Genomic DNA, 18486 nt, shown 5'->3' with positions numbered 1-18486 from the left:
AGCAATACTTTAACATCTTACAAATCTTGCAAGTATTCAAAGTCAATGAACCATGACTAAGTTACATTGCTAAACAATTTCCATGTTAATAAGATGTGCCAATGCTAATACAACTGCATACCAAATACCATTGACTTATTATAAGTCGTTCCCCAACCTAAATACAAACATTAACTTCTAAACTATGTAAAAGTTTCAAAGTCAATGAACCATGAAGAGGGAGTGGGGCTATATAATCTCCATGGAAATAATACTTGCAAATATCATTGACTAAACATTAGCAGTGCATCTTAAACTAATCTAATCACAAACTAATACATTTGAACTAAGATAAGTTTCAAAGTCATTAGACTGTGACTGACGGAAACAGCATACATATGACTCCGTCAAGGCGGTACAAAAAAAATCATCAGTGATGCTCGAATCAATTGACCTGTGGAAACCCCATATGAAGAGACAATGGTTATTTAACTGATGTAAAATAAAAGTTGACAATTGGCTAGCCGAAAATGACGTGACGATTTCCTGTATTCATAAATATCTTGTTCCATTGTCAATTTGACATTACGATCTATTGATTTTTTTTCTGAAAGGTTCTGTACACAAATATGTGTGTTCAACACAGCAAGAAAATTATATATGTCAACCTCAATTTAAATTAAAGATGAGGTAAATTTTAATTATAAGTGATATGGTTTCAATATTACAATTATATTCATATAAGTTATTACAAATGAAGTTTTTTCAAACAGACTTCTTCCTGTTATTCTTTTGTTTCAAAATATCTATTTTTTTCAAAGTATCTATAAAAATTCAACAGATAAATTCAACTGATCAATAAAAAAAAATTATAATAATTAAAAATTATCTAATTCAACCAATAAAAACCACTACTTACACAGATCTGTCCTTAGTCTTAATTATATAACAAAGCTTTGCCAGAGTATATGAAGGCAGGATATCTGACTGATCAAAAAAAATAAATTATAATAATTAAAAATTATCTAATTCAACCAATAAAAATCACTATTTACACAGATCTGTCCTTAGTCGTAATTATATAACAAAGCTTTGCCAAAGTATATGAAGGCAGTACATAAATAATAAAGAAAACAAACTTATAACCAGTAATATAACAATCTTTATGCAAATTTGACTCCATTAAAAATTAAGACTCTTATAAAACAAAGTCATCTACTATTTAGAATTACATCTACTGGTTTTGAGAGTAAATGGAAGCCTTCTTTTTAACCACTACAATAATTAAAAAAAATATATCTAGATAAACTGTAATAACAACATTATAAAAAACACAAACTAGAGACTCTAAAGAGCCTGTGTCGCTCACCTTGGTATGTGTGAATATTAAACAAAGGACGCAGATGGATTCATGACCAAATGGTGTTTTGGTGATGGTGATATGTTTGTACATCTTACTTTACTGAACATTTTTGCTGCTTACAATTATTTCTATTTATAATAAACTTGGCCCAGTAGTTTCAGTGGAAAATGTTAGTAAAAAGTTACAAATTTTATGATAATTGTTATAAATGACTATAAAGGACAATAACTCCTTAGGGGATCAATTGACCATTTTGGTCGTGTTGAATTATTATTAGGTCTTACTTTGCTGTACATTATTGCTGTTTACAGTTTATTTCTAGCTATAATAATATTCAAGATAATAACAAAAAACGGCAAAATTTCCATAAAATAACCAATTCAGGAGCAGCAATCTAACAACAGGTTGTCCGATCCATCTGAAAATTTCAGGGCAGATAGATTTTCACCTAATAAACAATTTCAAAATTTCAGATTTGCTTTAAATGCTTTTGCTTTTGAGTTATTAGCCAAAAACTACATTTTACCCCTATGTTCTATTTTTAGCCGTAGCAGCCATCTTGGTTGGTTGGCCAGTTCACGCCACACATTTTTTAAACAAGATACCCAAAGATGATTGTGGCCAAGTTTGGATTAATTTGGCCCAGTAGTTTCAGAGGAGAAGATTTTTGTAAAAGATAACCAAAATTTACGAAAAATGATTAAAAATTGACTATAAAGGGCAATAACTCCTAAAGGGGTCAACTGACCATTTTGGTCATGTCGACTTATTTTTTAAATCTTACTTTGCTGAACATTATTGCTGTTTACAGTTTATCTCTATCTATAACAATATTCAAGATAATAACCAAAAACAGCAAAATTTCCCTAAAACTTCCAATTCATGGGCAGCAACCCAACAACCAGTTGTCCGATTCATCTGAAAATTTCAGAGCAAATAGATCTTGACCTGATAATTAATGTTACCCCGTGTCAGATTTGCTCTAAATGCTTTCAGAGTTATCAGCCAATATCTACATTTTACCCCCATGTTCTATTTTTAGCCCTAGCGGCCATCTTGGTTGGTTGGCCGGATCACGCCACACATTTTTTTAAACTAGTTGATTGTGGCCAAGTTTGGATTAATTTGGCCCAGTTGTTTTAGAGGAGAAGTTTTTTGTAAAACCTAACGACGGACGACGACGACGACGACGACGCACGACGGACGACGAACGCAAATTGATAAGAAAAGCTCACTTGACCCCTCTCGTCACATAAAGATTAACCAGTTCGTGGTGGTTGTTTAAATTAATTGTCTGCATACACCGGACATTGGAATGTATTTAAGGTAGGGAATGAAAGATTATTGCTGTTTTTTAAGTATCAAGAAATATTTTATTTCGGTCTTTCAAACGCATTGATGATGCAGAATTACAGAACATTGTAAACGACAAAGAGAAGTTAAAACATGTACTATTCAATCACATATTTAAAGGTACAGTAGTTTACTTTTGAATTGTTGAGGATGCAAATAAATATTTGAAAAAAAATGATCTGAAAAGACAATAAACTTGCATAAAGTTTTTTTAAGGAAAATCTCAGCAAACATAATTTTATAATTAATGCTTGTATTGCTGTTTTGCAAACTTAATAGATATAGGAAGATGTGGTGTGAGTGCCATGTTCATTTTGGGTCTTTTGTATTTGGCCTTTTTAACTTTTTTGGGATAAGTCTTTTGTAGACGAAACGTGCGTCAGGTGTATAAACAAAATTTAGTCCTGGTATCTATGATGAGTTTATTTGCAGTAACTCAACCATATCTGGTCTTACAGCTAGGGATAATAGTTGATTTTATTTGAATGGAATTACTTTAGACTCTTTTTGTGCTACATTTTTGAGAACGTTAAGTATCTTTTATTTGTATGCTTTGTTATGTCCGGGGGATTAAGTTTGTAATTGTGCGTATGTGATCTGATGTTCTCAGTGTCCAATATTTTTTGGTAGTTCCTTTTTTTGTATCTAAAAGTTTTTTAAAACTTTTATAAACATAACAAAACAATATTTTGTCGCAATCAAAATGGCCATAGCAAGTGTACTTTACGAGACAAATTAAGGAGGAACATGTAGATAGTTATCAAAAGTACCAGGATTATAATTTCATACGCCAGACGCGCGTTTCGTCTACATAAGACTCATCAGTGACGCTCACATCAAAATAGTTAAAAGCCAAATAAATACAAAGTTGAAGAGCATTGAGGATCCAAAATTCCAAAAAGTTGTGCCAAATACGGCTAAGGTAATCTACTCCTGGGGTAAGAAAATCCTTAGTTTTTCGAAAAATTCAAAGTTTTGTAAACAGGAAATTTATAAAATGACCATATAATTGATGTTCATGTCAACACCGAAGTGCTGACTACTGGGCTGGTGATACCCTCGGGGACGAAACGTCCACCAACAGTGGCATCGACCCAGTGGTGTAAATAGTTATCAAAAGTACCAGGATTATAATTTCATACGCCAGACGTGCGTTTCGTCTACATAAGACTCATCAGTGACGCTCACATCAAAATAGTTAAAAAGCCAAATAAATATAAAGTTGAAGAGCATTGAGGATCCAAAATTCCAAAAAGTTGTGCCAAATACGGCTAAGGTAATCTACTCCTGGGGTAAGAAAATCCTTAGTTTTTCGAAAAATTCAAAGTTTTGTAAACAGGAAATTTATAAAATGACCATATAATTGATGTTCATGTCAACACCGAATATAATAGCTTATTGTTTAATTTCAAATCAGATTTGTTGCTCTGGTTTAAGCATAGTTGCTGCAAACGTAGGATATGGAGCGAGGCATCTAAAATCAGTGTCTGAAGAACGATTTACAGTTGATGAAATGGGTAACAAAACTGAAATCGGAGGATCTCAAATTACTGAATGTGACATGAGCTCAATCAATGGCGTCATACACGTGTTAGACGAAGTTATTCTCAAACAAAAAAGAAAGTTCATGGGTGATGATGATTTCTGGGATTAGTTTAGGTTCTATTTTAGTACGATAAATACATTTGGATGTTGTTTTTGTGAGAAAGTTCAGAGTTTTAAATCTAATTTTTATTATGTTTGATGATTAATTTTAGAAAAGAAAAATGATTATATATTTTCATTTAATAAATGTGCTCTCAAAGCGTTATTTTTGTTTTTTTATAAGATTTAGATCCCTAAAATGTTATAATATCATTAACGTGGTAAACAAAAATTGAAAACACCAACTACACACTATAATTCTGCATCATGTATCTTTATGTAATACCTCAGTTGATGTTCCACTATTAGTTTTTGTTTAATTTGTACGTTTAAAAACATTGTTTGAAATCATAATCTTTCAGTCAGTTTAATTGAAGTCTGGAGCTGGCATGTCAGTTAACTGCTAGTAGTCTGTTGTTATTTATGTATTATTGTCATTTTGTTTATTTTCTTTGGTTACATCTTCTGACATCAGACTCGGACATCTCTTGCACTGAATTTTAATGTGCGTATTGTTATGCGTTTACTTTTCTACATTGGTTAGAGGTATAGGGGAGGGTTGAGATCTCACAAACATGTTTAACCCCGCCGCATTTTTGCGCCTATCCCAAGTCAGGAGCCTCTGGCCTTTGTTAGTCTTGTATTATTTGAATTTTAGTTTCTTGTGTACAATTTGGAAATGAGTATGGCGTTCATTATCACTGAACTAGTATATATTTGTTTAGGGGCCAGCTGAAGGACGCCTCCGGGTGTGGGAATTTCTCGCTACATTGAAGACCTGTTGGTGACCTTCTGCTATTGTGTGTTTTTTTATTTGGTCGGGTTGTTGTCTCTTTGACACATTCCCCATTTCCATTCTCAATTTTATTGTGCATGATTTATCTTTGTTTCAAATAAAGAAATACTTGGAATGGAGTGCTTTTCTGTCCATTCCTAGAGACAAAATTTTACATCACATTTCTTTGTGTATAAGAAAGCATGAGTGCATACGCTGTAATATCACACCTTCTTTAATAATCATTGATATTATGTTGATAGTCCTCAACATAAAGCTTTATTACAACTATCACACAAACTTAACATGATCCAGGAAAATTAAATCAATGTAAGATAAACCGAACAAGAAATACATCTTGCAATCATTCAATACACTTAATATAGTTGACCTATTGCTTATAGTTTCTAAACAGAAACAGATCTAACCTTGAAAACTAATCATTGACCAATTAACCATAACAATGAGGTCAAGGTAAGATGAACCCTGCAAGGGCAGACATGTACAGCTTGCAATCAATCCATTCAAGGTACGGACATACCACATATAGTTATCCTATTACTCATAGTAAGAGAAATGTTTAACATTTAAAAAAAATCTTAACTGTTTTTTAAGTAGTCGCTGAACCATGAAAATGAAGTCAAGAAATATGGACATGTGACAGACGGAACAGACGCAGACTGTAATTAAATGTAGGATTAAAATTTCATTTTCCTACAACAGTCATATTCAAGTGAATATTTTTTCGATACCTCTTTGTATGGAATCGGATGTGAGGTACTATGATTTGGTGGTATTACACATAAATTCAAAAGTTGCCTACTGCGCTGTTCAATAGTCATACATGTAAATCGATTACATAGTGAGCGAAAACAAACCAAAACCGAGGGAAGCACATCAACTACTAGAGGAAAACATTGGAATAACACTAAACTACTACAAAAAAACAACGCCAACTTATAAAGAAACGGACTATTTGATAACAACTGCCAAATTCCTGACGTAGTACAGGACATTTTAGGAAAAAGAGTGGGAACGTAATGTTTGCCTGATTAAATTGTTGTAACACTTTTTGCTGCATTTTTTTCTTGTGTTTTGTTTCCGAAAAGTTATGTTAATTTTTTTTATCATAATTTGAATTTCGACGCAACATAGAAACTGTTGGGTGCCACATGTGGATCAGTATCGGTGTACTCAAGCGGAGCACGGATATCGCCTCATGTTTTGGTGGGGACGTGTTGCTCAGTCTTAAGCTTTCTTAGTTGTGTTTTATGTACTATTGTTTATCTCTGGTCTTTTTTGTGAATTGGTATTGATACCAAGGGAGATTAAACCTTAATCAAAATGACATTGGTCGAATAGCTATCAAAGGTAATAGGATGCCAGACGCGCGTTTCGTCTACATAAGACTCATCAGTGACGCCCATATCAAAATATGTATAAAGTGCAAAGTTGAAGAGCATTGAGGATCCAAAATTCCAAAACGTTGTGCCAAATACGGCTGAGCTAATCAATGCCTGGGATAAGAAACAATTCACAGAAAATAACAATTATCTGGTGTTCCAAAAATTATTTATTTCCCCAGAAAGCAGAGGTTGTAGAATAAGATTTAAAATACAGCTTCCGTTCCATAACAAAATTGAGTACAAGTTTACAGTAATCCATATTTGTGTTACTTTATATACCCTTTTTTGTTGTTTTCTTTTCTAAACGTGTATGCTTTTTATGCAGTTCAAAACAGTAAAAAAGGGAAATGGAAATTATTCAAAATATCCATTTCTGTAAAAACGCAGAAAATATTTAGTTTTTCCCCTGGCCTGTGAGTATAAATAACTCGTCATAGATACCAGGACTAAATTTTGTACATACGTCAGACGCGCGTTTCGTCTACAAAAGCCTCATCAGTGACGCTCGAATCCAAAAAAGTTAAAAAGGCCAAATAAAGTACGAAGTTGAAGAGCATTGATGATCAAAATTCCTAAACGTTTTGCCACATCCAGCTAAGGTAATCTATTCCTGAGGTAGAAAAGCCTTAGTATTTAAAAAAAATAAAATATTGTAAGCAGTGAATTTAAAGAAACTAAAGTGTTTTTTTGAAACCTCTGTGTGTAAATGGTATAACATTATAATGTGAATCCCTATTAATGAATCTCCGCATGAAATATTAAAGGTTGAGAACTGTCGCCAACAAATGGAGTGTCATTAGTACTCTGTTTACAGGAACATGTAGGATGTTTTTTTCCCGTCGTCATTGGTTAATAAAGTTTGCTGTTGTCAATGTTATGTTCTACCCCTTTTTTTTTAATTTATTTTGAATTTCGGTATTTTTTGTTATATTTTTATTTATATTTCCATCAACAGGTAGAAAACGATGTACTTTAAAATGAAATCAATCAATATAACTAATACTGCTAAATACAAATGAGTTATGAATTATAAAGAAGTAGAACAATATGGAAAGTGTTTCGAACAGAAAGTTCAATTGGAAAACCTGCAAAACTTTGATAAAGGATTAGAATAAAGTATAGTGTAGTGTTCCCAAGGTAAACGTAATGTATTCACATCAAATATGAATATTTCCTTGTGTTTTGTAAATAGGGTATTTTTTGTTTTCTTTTTTCTCAGTGCATGAAGAGGAAGTAGATATTTTTCAATACACAATACAAGGTCATATTCATGTAAACATCGCATTTAATAATATATTTACAAAAAAAAATAGATGAAAATTCCAGTGAATGAGGAACAACATTCGTATTTTTATTATCACATAAAGTTGCACCTGAAGGTACATACCTTTTAAACCATGTCCATGTTTGTTTTACTTTTGTTTTACCTGGCATTGCTTTGGGATAAAAGTGTATGTAAATCGACGTGTGAAATTGACAAATGTTCTGCTAAATGTGAAGAAAGGAATTTAACACATGTTCCGAAAGGATTGCCAAGAACAATTGCAAGACTGGACTTGCGCAAAAACAACATTATCGAAATAGAAGCTAATGCTTTCGCACGTTACCAACTACTTCAGTATATAAGTTTACATGGAAACCAGCTTACAACGATACGTTGCAGTTCATTTAATGGATTAACAAGACTAACAACACTCGATTTGAGCAACAACCAATTAAATATACCTACAGAACATACCGGTGACGTATTTAATAATTTGAAATCATTAAATCACCTTGACATTAAAAGAAATTTCGACAGTTTTGATGAGCATTATCCGTTCTTAGGTAAACTAGTTAATTTGAAATTTCTTGCTATGGATCTTATTCATAATTCTGATTTTTATAGATTAGGTTTGCCAAATTTGATTAATCTAGAAAAACTGGTATTCGACCAATGCATTGTAAATGATCTAAAGAATATCACATTTATACATTTACCTTCAAATATCAAAGAATTACATTTCAGGAACTGTAACCATATTAAAAGTGTACAAAAGGGAGTTTTAGTGCCATTTAAATACCTTAGGACAATAAGTATTCATAAATCTACGATGTCACTTCTAGATGCCCTCAGTATACTTAATCCCTATGAAAATAAGACAATGGAAACGATTGAGTTCATACAGGTGAATTCTGGTTATCGTGGGCCAACAGAAGTGGCAGCTCCAGACGCTGTTATAATTACTTCAGAAATGATGAGATACTTACAAAAGATATGTGTGTCCAATCTGATTTTAGCTGAGTGTGGAATTGTAGACTTTAAACCGAAATCTCTACTATACTATGAAAGGCCAGAATGTTTCAAAAAAATAGTTTTTTCTGGAAACCGATTTCCGATGATGAATCAATTCATTGAGTTATTGCCACTAGCTCATAAATCGGTAAATTTGACTTTATTTGATTATTCGTACAATCCTTTGTCTTTCTCTGATGAAATAAAGTATTTACATTATGAAAAAGATGTTACAGACACAGACATTAAAACTCGATTGTTCTCTGACCAATATTCTGTGTATGATGAAGAAAGAAACGAATTGGAAAAAAGTCCATATGCATTTACGAAATATATTGAATCAAAGTATTATTCTGAATATGAGGACAAAAAGGGGATTGTACAATTTCATTTAAAGCTGCCAGAAAACTTGCATACATTAAGATTATCACATTTTCTTAGAAAACTAGAATTACTTGGAAATATTTTAATTCTGACGGCCCCAAATTTACAGTATCTTGATATTAGCTACTTTGATGCTAATTGGTTTCCGATAATACAATTTAATGGGTCAAATAATCTGAGGTTTATCAATTTTTCTGGAACAACATTGTCAACATTCTTTTTAGAATCGATGCCTCAACTAGTAAATACAACAATTGTTCACATGAAATATACTCGACTAGGTCACACGTTTCAAAGGTGTCCAACCGCCTTAGAATTTATCCCATCAGTTGAGGTATTGGACATTTCAAATAATAATATATGGTTTCTACCAGAAGATGTCTTTGTGAACAACAGTGAAATACAAAACCTCAGCATATCATATAATTTGCTTTATGACATACCAAAGGCATGTTTATCTCTTTCAAATTTACAGTTTCTCGATATTCGTAACAATTTCATTCAATCCATTAATGAAACTGCACGCCAATGGCTTGAACAACAAAACATAAAGAATAGGAATACATTTCAACTGTTTCTTAATGGAAATCGTTTCAGATGTACTTGTGATACTCTTAAGTTTGTCAAATGGATCACCAAAACAAATATAAGTTTAGATAAACCTAAAAGAGATTACTGGTGCACATTAAAAAATGGTACAGTTATGACTATTCCAGAAGTGATGCAGAATTATCATGATCTTTTTATAGACTGCAACAGTGGGCACTGGCTTCGGATAGGAATCGCTCTACTTGTTTCTTTTGTTGTGTTAACAATTCCCGTTGCTCTTGCAGTAAATTTCAGATGGCAACTTGCTTATTGGATTTATAGAAGGTTTAGATCAGTTATCGAGGAGAGAATGAAGTTGAAATCTAAATATGACATATACATATCATATGGGGACCAAAGCTTACACTGGACAATAAATACTTTAATACATAAACTTGAAAATTCGTGGAAGATGATTACATGCTTAGACGACCGGGACATTCTTGGTGGAGACATATGTTCTGACGCGATTGCAGAATCAATAAGTAATAGCAGGAATGTGATTTTTGTTATAGATGATTCGTTTCAAGACCGTATATGGGGGAAGTTTGAAATACAAAGAGCAAAGTACGAAAAATATGCCGGAAATCTGCAGCACATCATTATAATAAAAAAGTACAACATTACAGTGCAAGACTTTCCTTCAGAACTTCGACAGATTTGGGATGATATTATATTCATAGAATGGTGGGACAATGACGATAGTGTTGGATGGGATAGGCTGAGAATTGCACTTTTTCAAAAGGTGCTATAAATTTCTGTTACGCCGATGTGTTTTAATACACTTGTACATTATTTTTTGACAGGAACTGATATGCTTTTCATTATGTGTTATCGTTTCATTTGCGTAGAACTCTGTTTTAGAGAAAGCTTGTTTTTGCACATAAAAGTACGAGTTCCGACCTTTCTTAGTATTTATTTTCTAGTCCAAAGTCTCAAAGTAAAAGGTGTAGAAGAAATATTCAGTTTTGCAAAATGACACGTACGGTATCTAACTATGAAAATCTAACCATCAACCTAATATGTAAGGAAACTTCTAGAAAACAAGAATAGAACACTTTAGTACTGTGTACAAGAAACGAATATAGTTGCTATATTTTAACAGCATAACGAATTAATGCAGATATCAATAAAGCAATACGATAAAACCATCATACTAACTTTAAAATACACGAGACATGCATAACATATTGAATGGACAGAACAGAAAAGTTGTGCAAATTTTCATATCTTTTTTCAATATGATCTTTAGAAATTCAAATTAAACGGATAAGACATATAAAACCGTTTGAAAGTATATCAGAAAGTCAGTCGCACGAGTGCAGCCAAATCCGTCAAATACGTATTGTTTTGTAGTGCTGTAACTATGGTTATGGTTCAACTACTATGTTAATTTCAGTCAAAAGAAAAACACATACATAATATCGTGTATAATTTGAGCATAGCTCTAAAGTGCACAGAATTTTTTGAATAGTATTTGAAACTAAAAACTGGGATGTATTACGGTTGCAGTTATATTCTGAATTAACCGGACATAAAATATAGGTAATTGTCTAATTGCTACCTCAGTTTGATACTAATAAGTATTGCAATTTTCATTGTTATTAAATGAATTATCAGTATTTAATACAAATATAATATTCAATCAATCATAATTCTATCTTGACTGATAGTTTTATTCATTCAAATGTGACGTCATTTTTCAATTTTGGTGTGCTGTTTTACAAATTCAAATGTGACGTAATTTTTTATCCTTTATTACAATTTCAAATGTGACGTCACTTTGCGTTGAGGCCTTGACTAGTTCGGGTGTGTCTATTACCGGTATTTGTGTTGGATTTTGTCGGGTTATGTAATGTATCCGGTTGTTTTCTGTAATTAGCTAATACTTTAGTTGTATCATGTTCTGGTACCTACCGGAAAACCCTTGCCATTTTTGGCACAACTTTTTTGAACTTTTGGTCCTCGATGCTGTTCAACTTTGTACTTGTTTTGGCTTTCAAACTCTTGTATCTGGGCGACACTAGTAAATTTTGTGTGGACAAAACGCATTTCTGACGTATTAAATTTTAAACCTGGTGCCTTTTGTTAGCTATTATTCGTGTGTTTCTTTGTCAATTGTTTTCTCCTATTTATTTGTGTTGTAGTCCTGTAATGTTGTGTTGTCATTTTAATGTTATATTTAACATGGCAATAAAAGAGGGAGGTTTGGCATGCCACAAAATCAGGTTCAATCCACCATTTTTTCTTTAAAAAAATGTCCTGTACCAAGTCAGGAATATGGTCATTGTTATATTATAGTTCGTTTCTATGTGTGTTACATTTTAACGTTGTGTTTCTTTTGTGTCGTTTGTTTCCTGTTATATTTAAGTGTGAATTCACAGTATTATAAGACGTGTCACGGTACTTTTCTATCCCAAATTCATGTATTTAGTGCTGATGTGATATTTATTATTCTCATCGGATTTTGTCTAATGCTTAGTTCGTTTTTGTGTGTGTTACATTTAATGTAGTGTTGTCATTCTCTTATATTTAATGCGTTTCCCTCGGTTTTTGTTTGTGACCCGGATTTTGTTTTTTTTCTATCGATTTATGAGTTTTGAACATTGGTATAATACTGTTGCCTTTATTGTATTTATTTTTATTTCTAATAACAGAAAACACGTCAGAGCCGATGTTGGCATACAATCACATGACATCTAATAACAACAGATGAATACTCAATCTTTAATCTTTCAATGTATTTTCCTCCATGTACTTTAATTTTGTTATTGCTGTTACGATTGAGGTTGTGGATGTTCGGGTAAGTCGAAACGTCCTGTTTTTGAGATAAAGGCCGAAATGATTTCTAACTTCCGTTTATATTCTTCTGTGTTTTCGTGATCTAGTCTTCCTAGCAGGGTGCATGTGTTGATCTTGCGTATTCCAATTTCTTTTGTAATTTGGTGGTACATTTCTTCTCTATAACTCTCGTAGTTGGGGCACTCTGTGAGGTAGTGCTGTTGTGTTTCCTTAATTCCGCAGCTGCATAAGTCGGTGGTGTTTTGCCCTGTGCGTTGTTAATTATAGTTAAGGATTGTGTAGCTAGTTCTAAGTTGTATAAGGATGCTGAAGATTTTTTTGGATGGAAAGTCAAAGATTGGGATGGTTTTGACGTTTGGTGTTATATCAAAGAGGTCTCTTCCTGTGTCGCTTAGTTCCCATCGTCTTTGCCACTTCAGCATGACACTCACAAAAGATAAAAGCAACAGTAGTATGCCGCTGTCCAAAAACAATAAATCGATTGAGGGAAACCCAATCCGGGGAAAACACAACTATGAGAGGAACACAAAGGAACAACTAAAACACTGCAGTGCAACAAAACCAAGTTACAAAATATACTGAACGGCTTTAGAAACGCAACACTCGTTTTGTTGATTTTTTTTACCAAATCTTGTTTGATTCTCTTATAACTTCTGTCCATGCTTATCATACTTCTTTCTCCTTACAAAAAACCTAAATCTGATTTACCTGTGGTTATTGAACATACCGAATTTTTGAAGTCGCACGAATTTCTTAAAGCGAAATTTTGGACCCATGAAAGATTGTTTCAGGTTTTTTTGCTTTGTGAAACAGTTCTTTAAATCCTTTGACTCACTTAATTCAGTTTAAAAATGTTGCATCCCCATTTTGCCAAGACTGAGAAATAAATAACTGAATTATCCCTTAAGAATATTGCAAACATGAACACATAAACGTGCTGCAACCATACTTTATGACTTCAGAAACTCGTCTTTCTGTCCTTCCGACAACGAAACAAGTAGACCAGATTTGTTTCTAGCCATCAATGAACAGATCAACGTGTAGTGACAATGAAACGTCAACAGAATTTGAATACGCAACGTCAATTGCAAGACATGTTTACGGCCGCAACGTCAACTGCTAATCAAATTGCCGAGTGTCATTGAGTACAGATTCATGCCATAAATGTTTCCCATAAACTGAATTACCAAAGAATCGACTGAAGGAAAACCTTTAAAGCCCTCAAGTTCCAACCGTATAATTGCCAAAAGCAATTAATGGGTCGAACAAATGCAAAATCAGAAGGTGTAAAACAGAACCTAAAACATGTCAGACAGTATTTGATGACCTTTCTGACAATCATTTTGGTGTTTGTAACAGGCAGTCATTTTTTTTACGGTGAAGCATTCATTCAAAAACAACACAAAAATAATCTAATGTTGCGTTTCTAAAGCCGGTCAGTATACATAGATACGAACTATTTGATAATTATGTGAAAAAATATCACTAAAATTATAACACTACGTGACAGAAATACAGCACAAACACATGCATGAACACTAATCGCAGAGAAATGCACAAAAATAATACTATAATAGACACAAGATGCAAACCGCAAAACAACAACGTACAACTTTCATGACAGACAGCACAGGACATCGCAATAAGGGGTCCATTTATGTTACAAATATGTAATCTTGAACTAAATACATTTTTTTCCACAATACCAGTCCAATCAATTATCATGACAATAAAGGTATTGATATGCTATTTTCCGGCAGCCCCTGCATATGAAGTATATATTTTCCAATTTGATACGATATTCCCGGGCTTGTATTTCCTATCATGATTTCATTGATAGAGGTGAAGCTATTAAACCAAGATTCTTAATTGCAAAGTTGAAGTATTTTTTTGTAAATTTTACAGACGCCATCACGAGTTGGTTGACCGTTATTGAATAACTGTGCCACGTAAAGATGATATTGGATATGTTCCTTATGTCGAAACTACAATCCCCTTCGCTTTTCATGAGTGTGACATACCGAATAAGCTTATTTACTGGGTTTGTAAAAACATGAGCAACACGGCGGTGCCACATGTGGAGCAGGATCTGCTAACCCTTTCCGGAGCATCTGAGATCACCCCAGTTTTTGGTGGGGTTCGTGTTGCTTTGTCGTTAGTTTTCTATATTGTGTCTTTTTTAGCCAAAGCGTTTTCAGTGTATTTTCGATCTATGAGTTTGACTGAACCTATTCTACTGCTGCTTCAAATGCGCAATTCGACAATTAATGTCTCTTGAGTGTTGCTCCGTGTCAAGCTATTTGAGAAATGTTGAAAGAAATTTAAGTTAACGCCAAACCTGTACACCGAATCAGAACTATGCGTGAGGGAAAAACAGTCCTCAATTCCTTAATTTCGAGGTGCTCCGTCGTAAGAGCTTCGTATTTAAGTACAAACCAGGTTGTTATTCTTATGTTGAGGTCAATTTCAATGGATTGTAGTTACTACAACTGTAGATGTGTTCATGTAGTACATAAAATAATAAACATTCAAAATGTTTTATAGAACGGTCAATGTAACATCTTTATTATGGAACGTAAACTGTGCAAAAGGTAAAGATAGACTTCCCGGTCCGTGTAACACTTATCAATCAAAGTTTTAAAAAGTTTTAAAATTTTGGAATTTTGGAATTTGATAAAAGTTTTAAAATATCAAAATTTCAAATAGATATACTGACAAACAATGTTACCCCCATGCGATATTTGCTCCAAATGCTTTGGTTTCAGAGATATAAGCCAAGAACTGCATTTTACGCTATGTTCTATTTTTAGCCATGTCAGCCATCTTGGTTCACGGGCCAGGTCATCGAACATATTTTAAAAACTAGATACCATAATGATGATGGTTGCCAAGTTTGGTTAAATTTGCCCCAGTAGTTTCAGAGAATATTTTTGCAAAAGTTAACGACGACGGACGACGACGACGGACGAAGCACGCCAAGTGATGAAAAATCTCAATTGGCACTTTGGGCAAGGAGAGCTTAAAAAGCGCGACGAAGGGTACATTGAGCTCAAGCAGCACTTGCCATCAAATTCCAATTCAGACGGCAACATGTCACAATAGGCAATAGGATATATAGTGAGTAACATAATATACAAAAATAATGTATTTAAGACTTGCATAGTATATGCAGTGCGTACAGAAACAATAGAACGACACAAGACGTAGGACAATTTATACATACAGTTAACCCATAAAAAAGTAGTCAAGCATTAGTTTAATGCCTATAGAATAACATTAAAGCAATCACATAAAAGCAACTGAAACTATTAGCTCTTAAAATAAACGAAAACTCAAGAAGTAAAATTAACTTAAATAAAACAAGAGTGGACACACTGAAATGTCTCACCTTTTTTTACTAATCATTGATATTACGTTGATAGTCCTAAGTATAAAGCTTTATTACAACTGTCACATGAACTTAACATTAACCAAGATAACTAAACAAAGACCAATGAACCATGAAAATGAGGTCAAGGACAGATGCCAGGTAGACATGGACAGCTAACAATGCTTCCATACAACAAATATAGTTTTACCTTTTACTTATAATTTAATAAAAATAGACTAAAACACAAAAACTTAACACTGTGCAATGAACCGTCAAATTTGAGATCACAGTCAAATAAAACCTGAGCCACTGACATATAGATCATAAAATATTTCTATACACCAGTCATAGTTGACCTATGGCTTATAGTATTAGATAAAGAGACCAAAACTAAAAAACTTAACTTTGACCACTGAACCATGAAAATGAGGTCAAGGTCAGATGACATCTGCCCGCTAGACATGTACACCTTACAATCATTCCATACAACAAATATAATAGACCTATTACATAAAATATGAGAAAAACCGACCAAAACACAAAAACTTAACTATAACCACTGAACCATGAAAATGAGGTCAAGGTCAGATGACATCTGCCCACTAGACGTGTACACCTTACAATCATTCCATACAACTAATATAGTAGACCTATTGCATAAAATATGAGTAAAACAGACCAAAACACAAAAACTTAACTATAACCACTGAACCATGAAAATGAGGTCAAGGTCAGATGACACCTGCCAGTTGGACATGTACACCTTACAGTCCTTCCATACACCGAATATACTAGCCCTATTGCTTATAGTATCTGAGATATGGACTTGACCACCAAAACTTAACCTTGTTCACTGATCCATGAAATGAGGTCGAGGTTAGGTGAAAACTGTCTGACGGGCATGAGGACCATGCAAGGTACGCACATACCAAATATAATTATCCTATTACTTATAATAAGAGAGAATTCAACATTATAAAAAATCTGAACTTTTTTTTCAAGTGGTCAATGAACCATGAAAATGAGGTCAAGGACATTGGACATGTGACTGACAGAAACTTCGTAACATGAGTCATCTATATACAAAGTATGAAGCATCCAGATCTTCCACCTTCTAAAATATAAAGCTTTTAAGAAGTTAGCTAACGCCGCCGTAGCCGTAGCCGCCGCCGGATCACTATCCCTATGTCAAGCTTTCTGCAAAAAAAGTTGCAGGCTGGACAAAAACGAGCAAATGAAATATTTAAAGATATGCTGTTGTAGTATACATGTATAAATGAAAGTATGGTCAATATCTGCAGCCAAAACAAAAACATTCGTTACCACTCTGACATGTGATCGTAGACTTACATTGATTAAAATTTTGTTGAGGCTCAAGAACAAATTATCGGTCAACCAATTCGTAATGGTAACAGTTTAAAAAGTTCGTACAAGTGAGAGGTTTAGCGCTAGGTTCAATCCACTATTTTGTACATAAGAAAATGCATGTACCAAGTCAGGAAAATGACATTTGTTTGTCTATTCGTTTGATGTGTTTGATCTTTTGATTTTCATTCAGGACTTTCCGTTTTGAATGTTCCTCAGAGTTCAGTATTTTTTGTGATTTTGCCTATTTTAACTATTGCAGTCCATTTCAGTCGATATCATTTTAATTATGCTGCAGCAGTCTGTTTAAATTTATTTGGATAAAAAAAACCTAGCTGTTAATTAAGTACTATAATGTGAAGTCATTCGTAACATATATCGATTGAGCTTTGCAAATAAAAGTTGACAATTGGATAGCAAATATATCACATTTGTCATAGGATCCACCAACACAGTGAGAAAAAAATTATATAACTAACTCAAGCTAAATAAAAGATGAGGTAAATTTTAATTAGAAGTGATATGGTTTCAATGTTTATACAATTATATTCATATAAGTTGTTTTAAATAAGTGTTTTTTCAACAGATTTATTCTTGCTATTATTTGGTTTCAAAATATTGAATTTCAAAATATCTATAACGGTGCTTTGCTTTTGCGCCAATTGGCATTTCATTTGCGCCAAAAAAATCTTTCATTTGCGCCACAAACCATATTTCATTTGCGCCAAAATAAAACCTTTCATTTGCGCCAATGTCAAAGGTAAATACAGGTATATAGTACAAAACAGATATTTAAAAAAAGACTTTTGATAATAAAAACTGGAGTAATACATTGGGACAGTTCTAAGCATGATGCACAATAGTAAAGTAATAAGTATATCCTGGCACAAAACTTGTAAGCGACGATCCTGATGTATTCATGTCTGGAAAATCCCCCCTCTCATGTGCATACCATATTGATCAAAAAGATAGTCCTCCAGTCCATGTCTGTTGTTATAATAGCTTTGTAAGGTTTTATTTTATTTGAGGTACCACTAAACCACTTGTCTTCATTTTTCAGAACATATGATCTAATGATATCCGGCCTAAATGTGTGGTCATAAAAAAATCACAGACTTAATTCTGCTGTTTACACTGGTTTATGTCTAAATTTAAAATGTCCATCTTGACACCTCGAACATG

The 18486-nt window shown here is 33.3% G+C and overlaps 1 protein-coding gene across 1 annotated transcript; it reads left to right on the top strand.

Annotated features, from left to right (window-relative positions):
• The first annotated feature begins 7873 nt into the window (after positions 1 to 7873).
• LOC134721986 (toll-like receptor 7) lies at positions 7874 to 10882 on the top strand. Its single transcript, XM_063585381.1, has one exon. It carries the CDS (start codon positions 7918 to 7920, stop codon positions 10519 to 10521), a length of 2604 nt encoding a protein of 867 aa, XP_063441451.1. The 5' UTR covers positions 7874 to 7917; the 3' UTR covers positions 10522 to 10882.
• Positions 10883 to 18486: the final 7604 nt, after the last annotated feature.

This window comes from Mytilus trossulus, chromosome 1 (genome assembly GCF_036588685.1).
Source record: "Mytilus trossulus isolate FHL-02 chromosome 1, PNRI_Mtr1.1.1.hap1, whole genome shotgun sequence".
Taxonomy (NCBI): domain Eukaryota; kingdom Metazoa; phylum Mollusca; class Bivalvia; order Mytilida; family Mytilidae; genus Mytilus; species Mytilus trossulus.
Note: the sequence above shows the minus strand (reverse complement) of the source record. Positions and strands in the feature narration are given on the sequence as shown.

Excerpts from the sequence above, each read along its gene's own strand:
- LOC134721986 (XM_063585381.1), top strand. The coding sequence starts at position 7,918 with ATGTCCATGTTTGTTTTACTTTTGTTTTACCTGGCATTGCTTTGGGAT.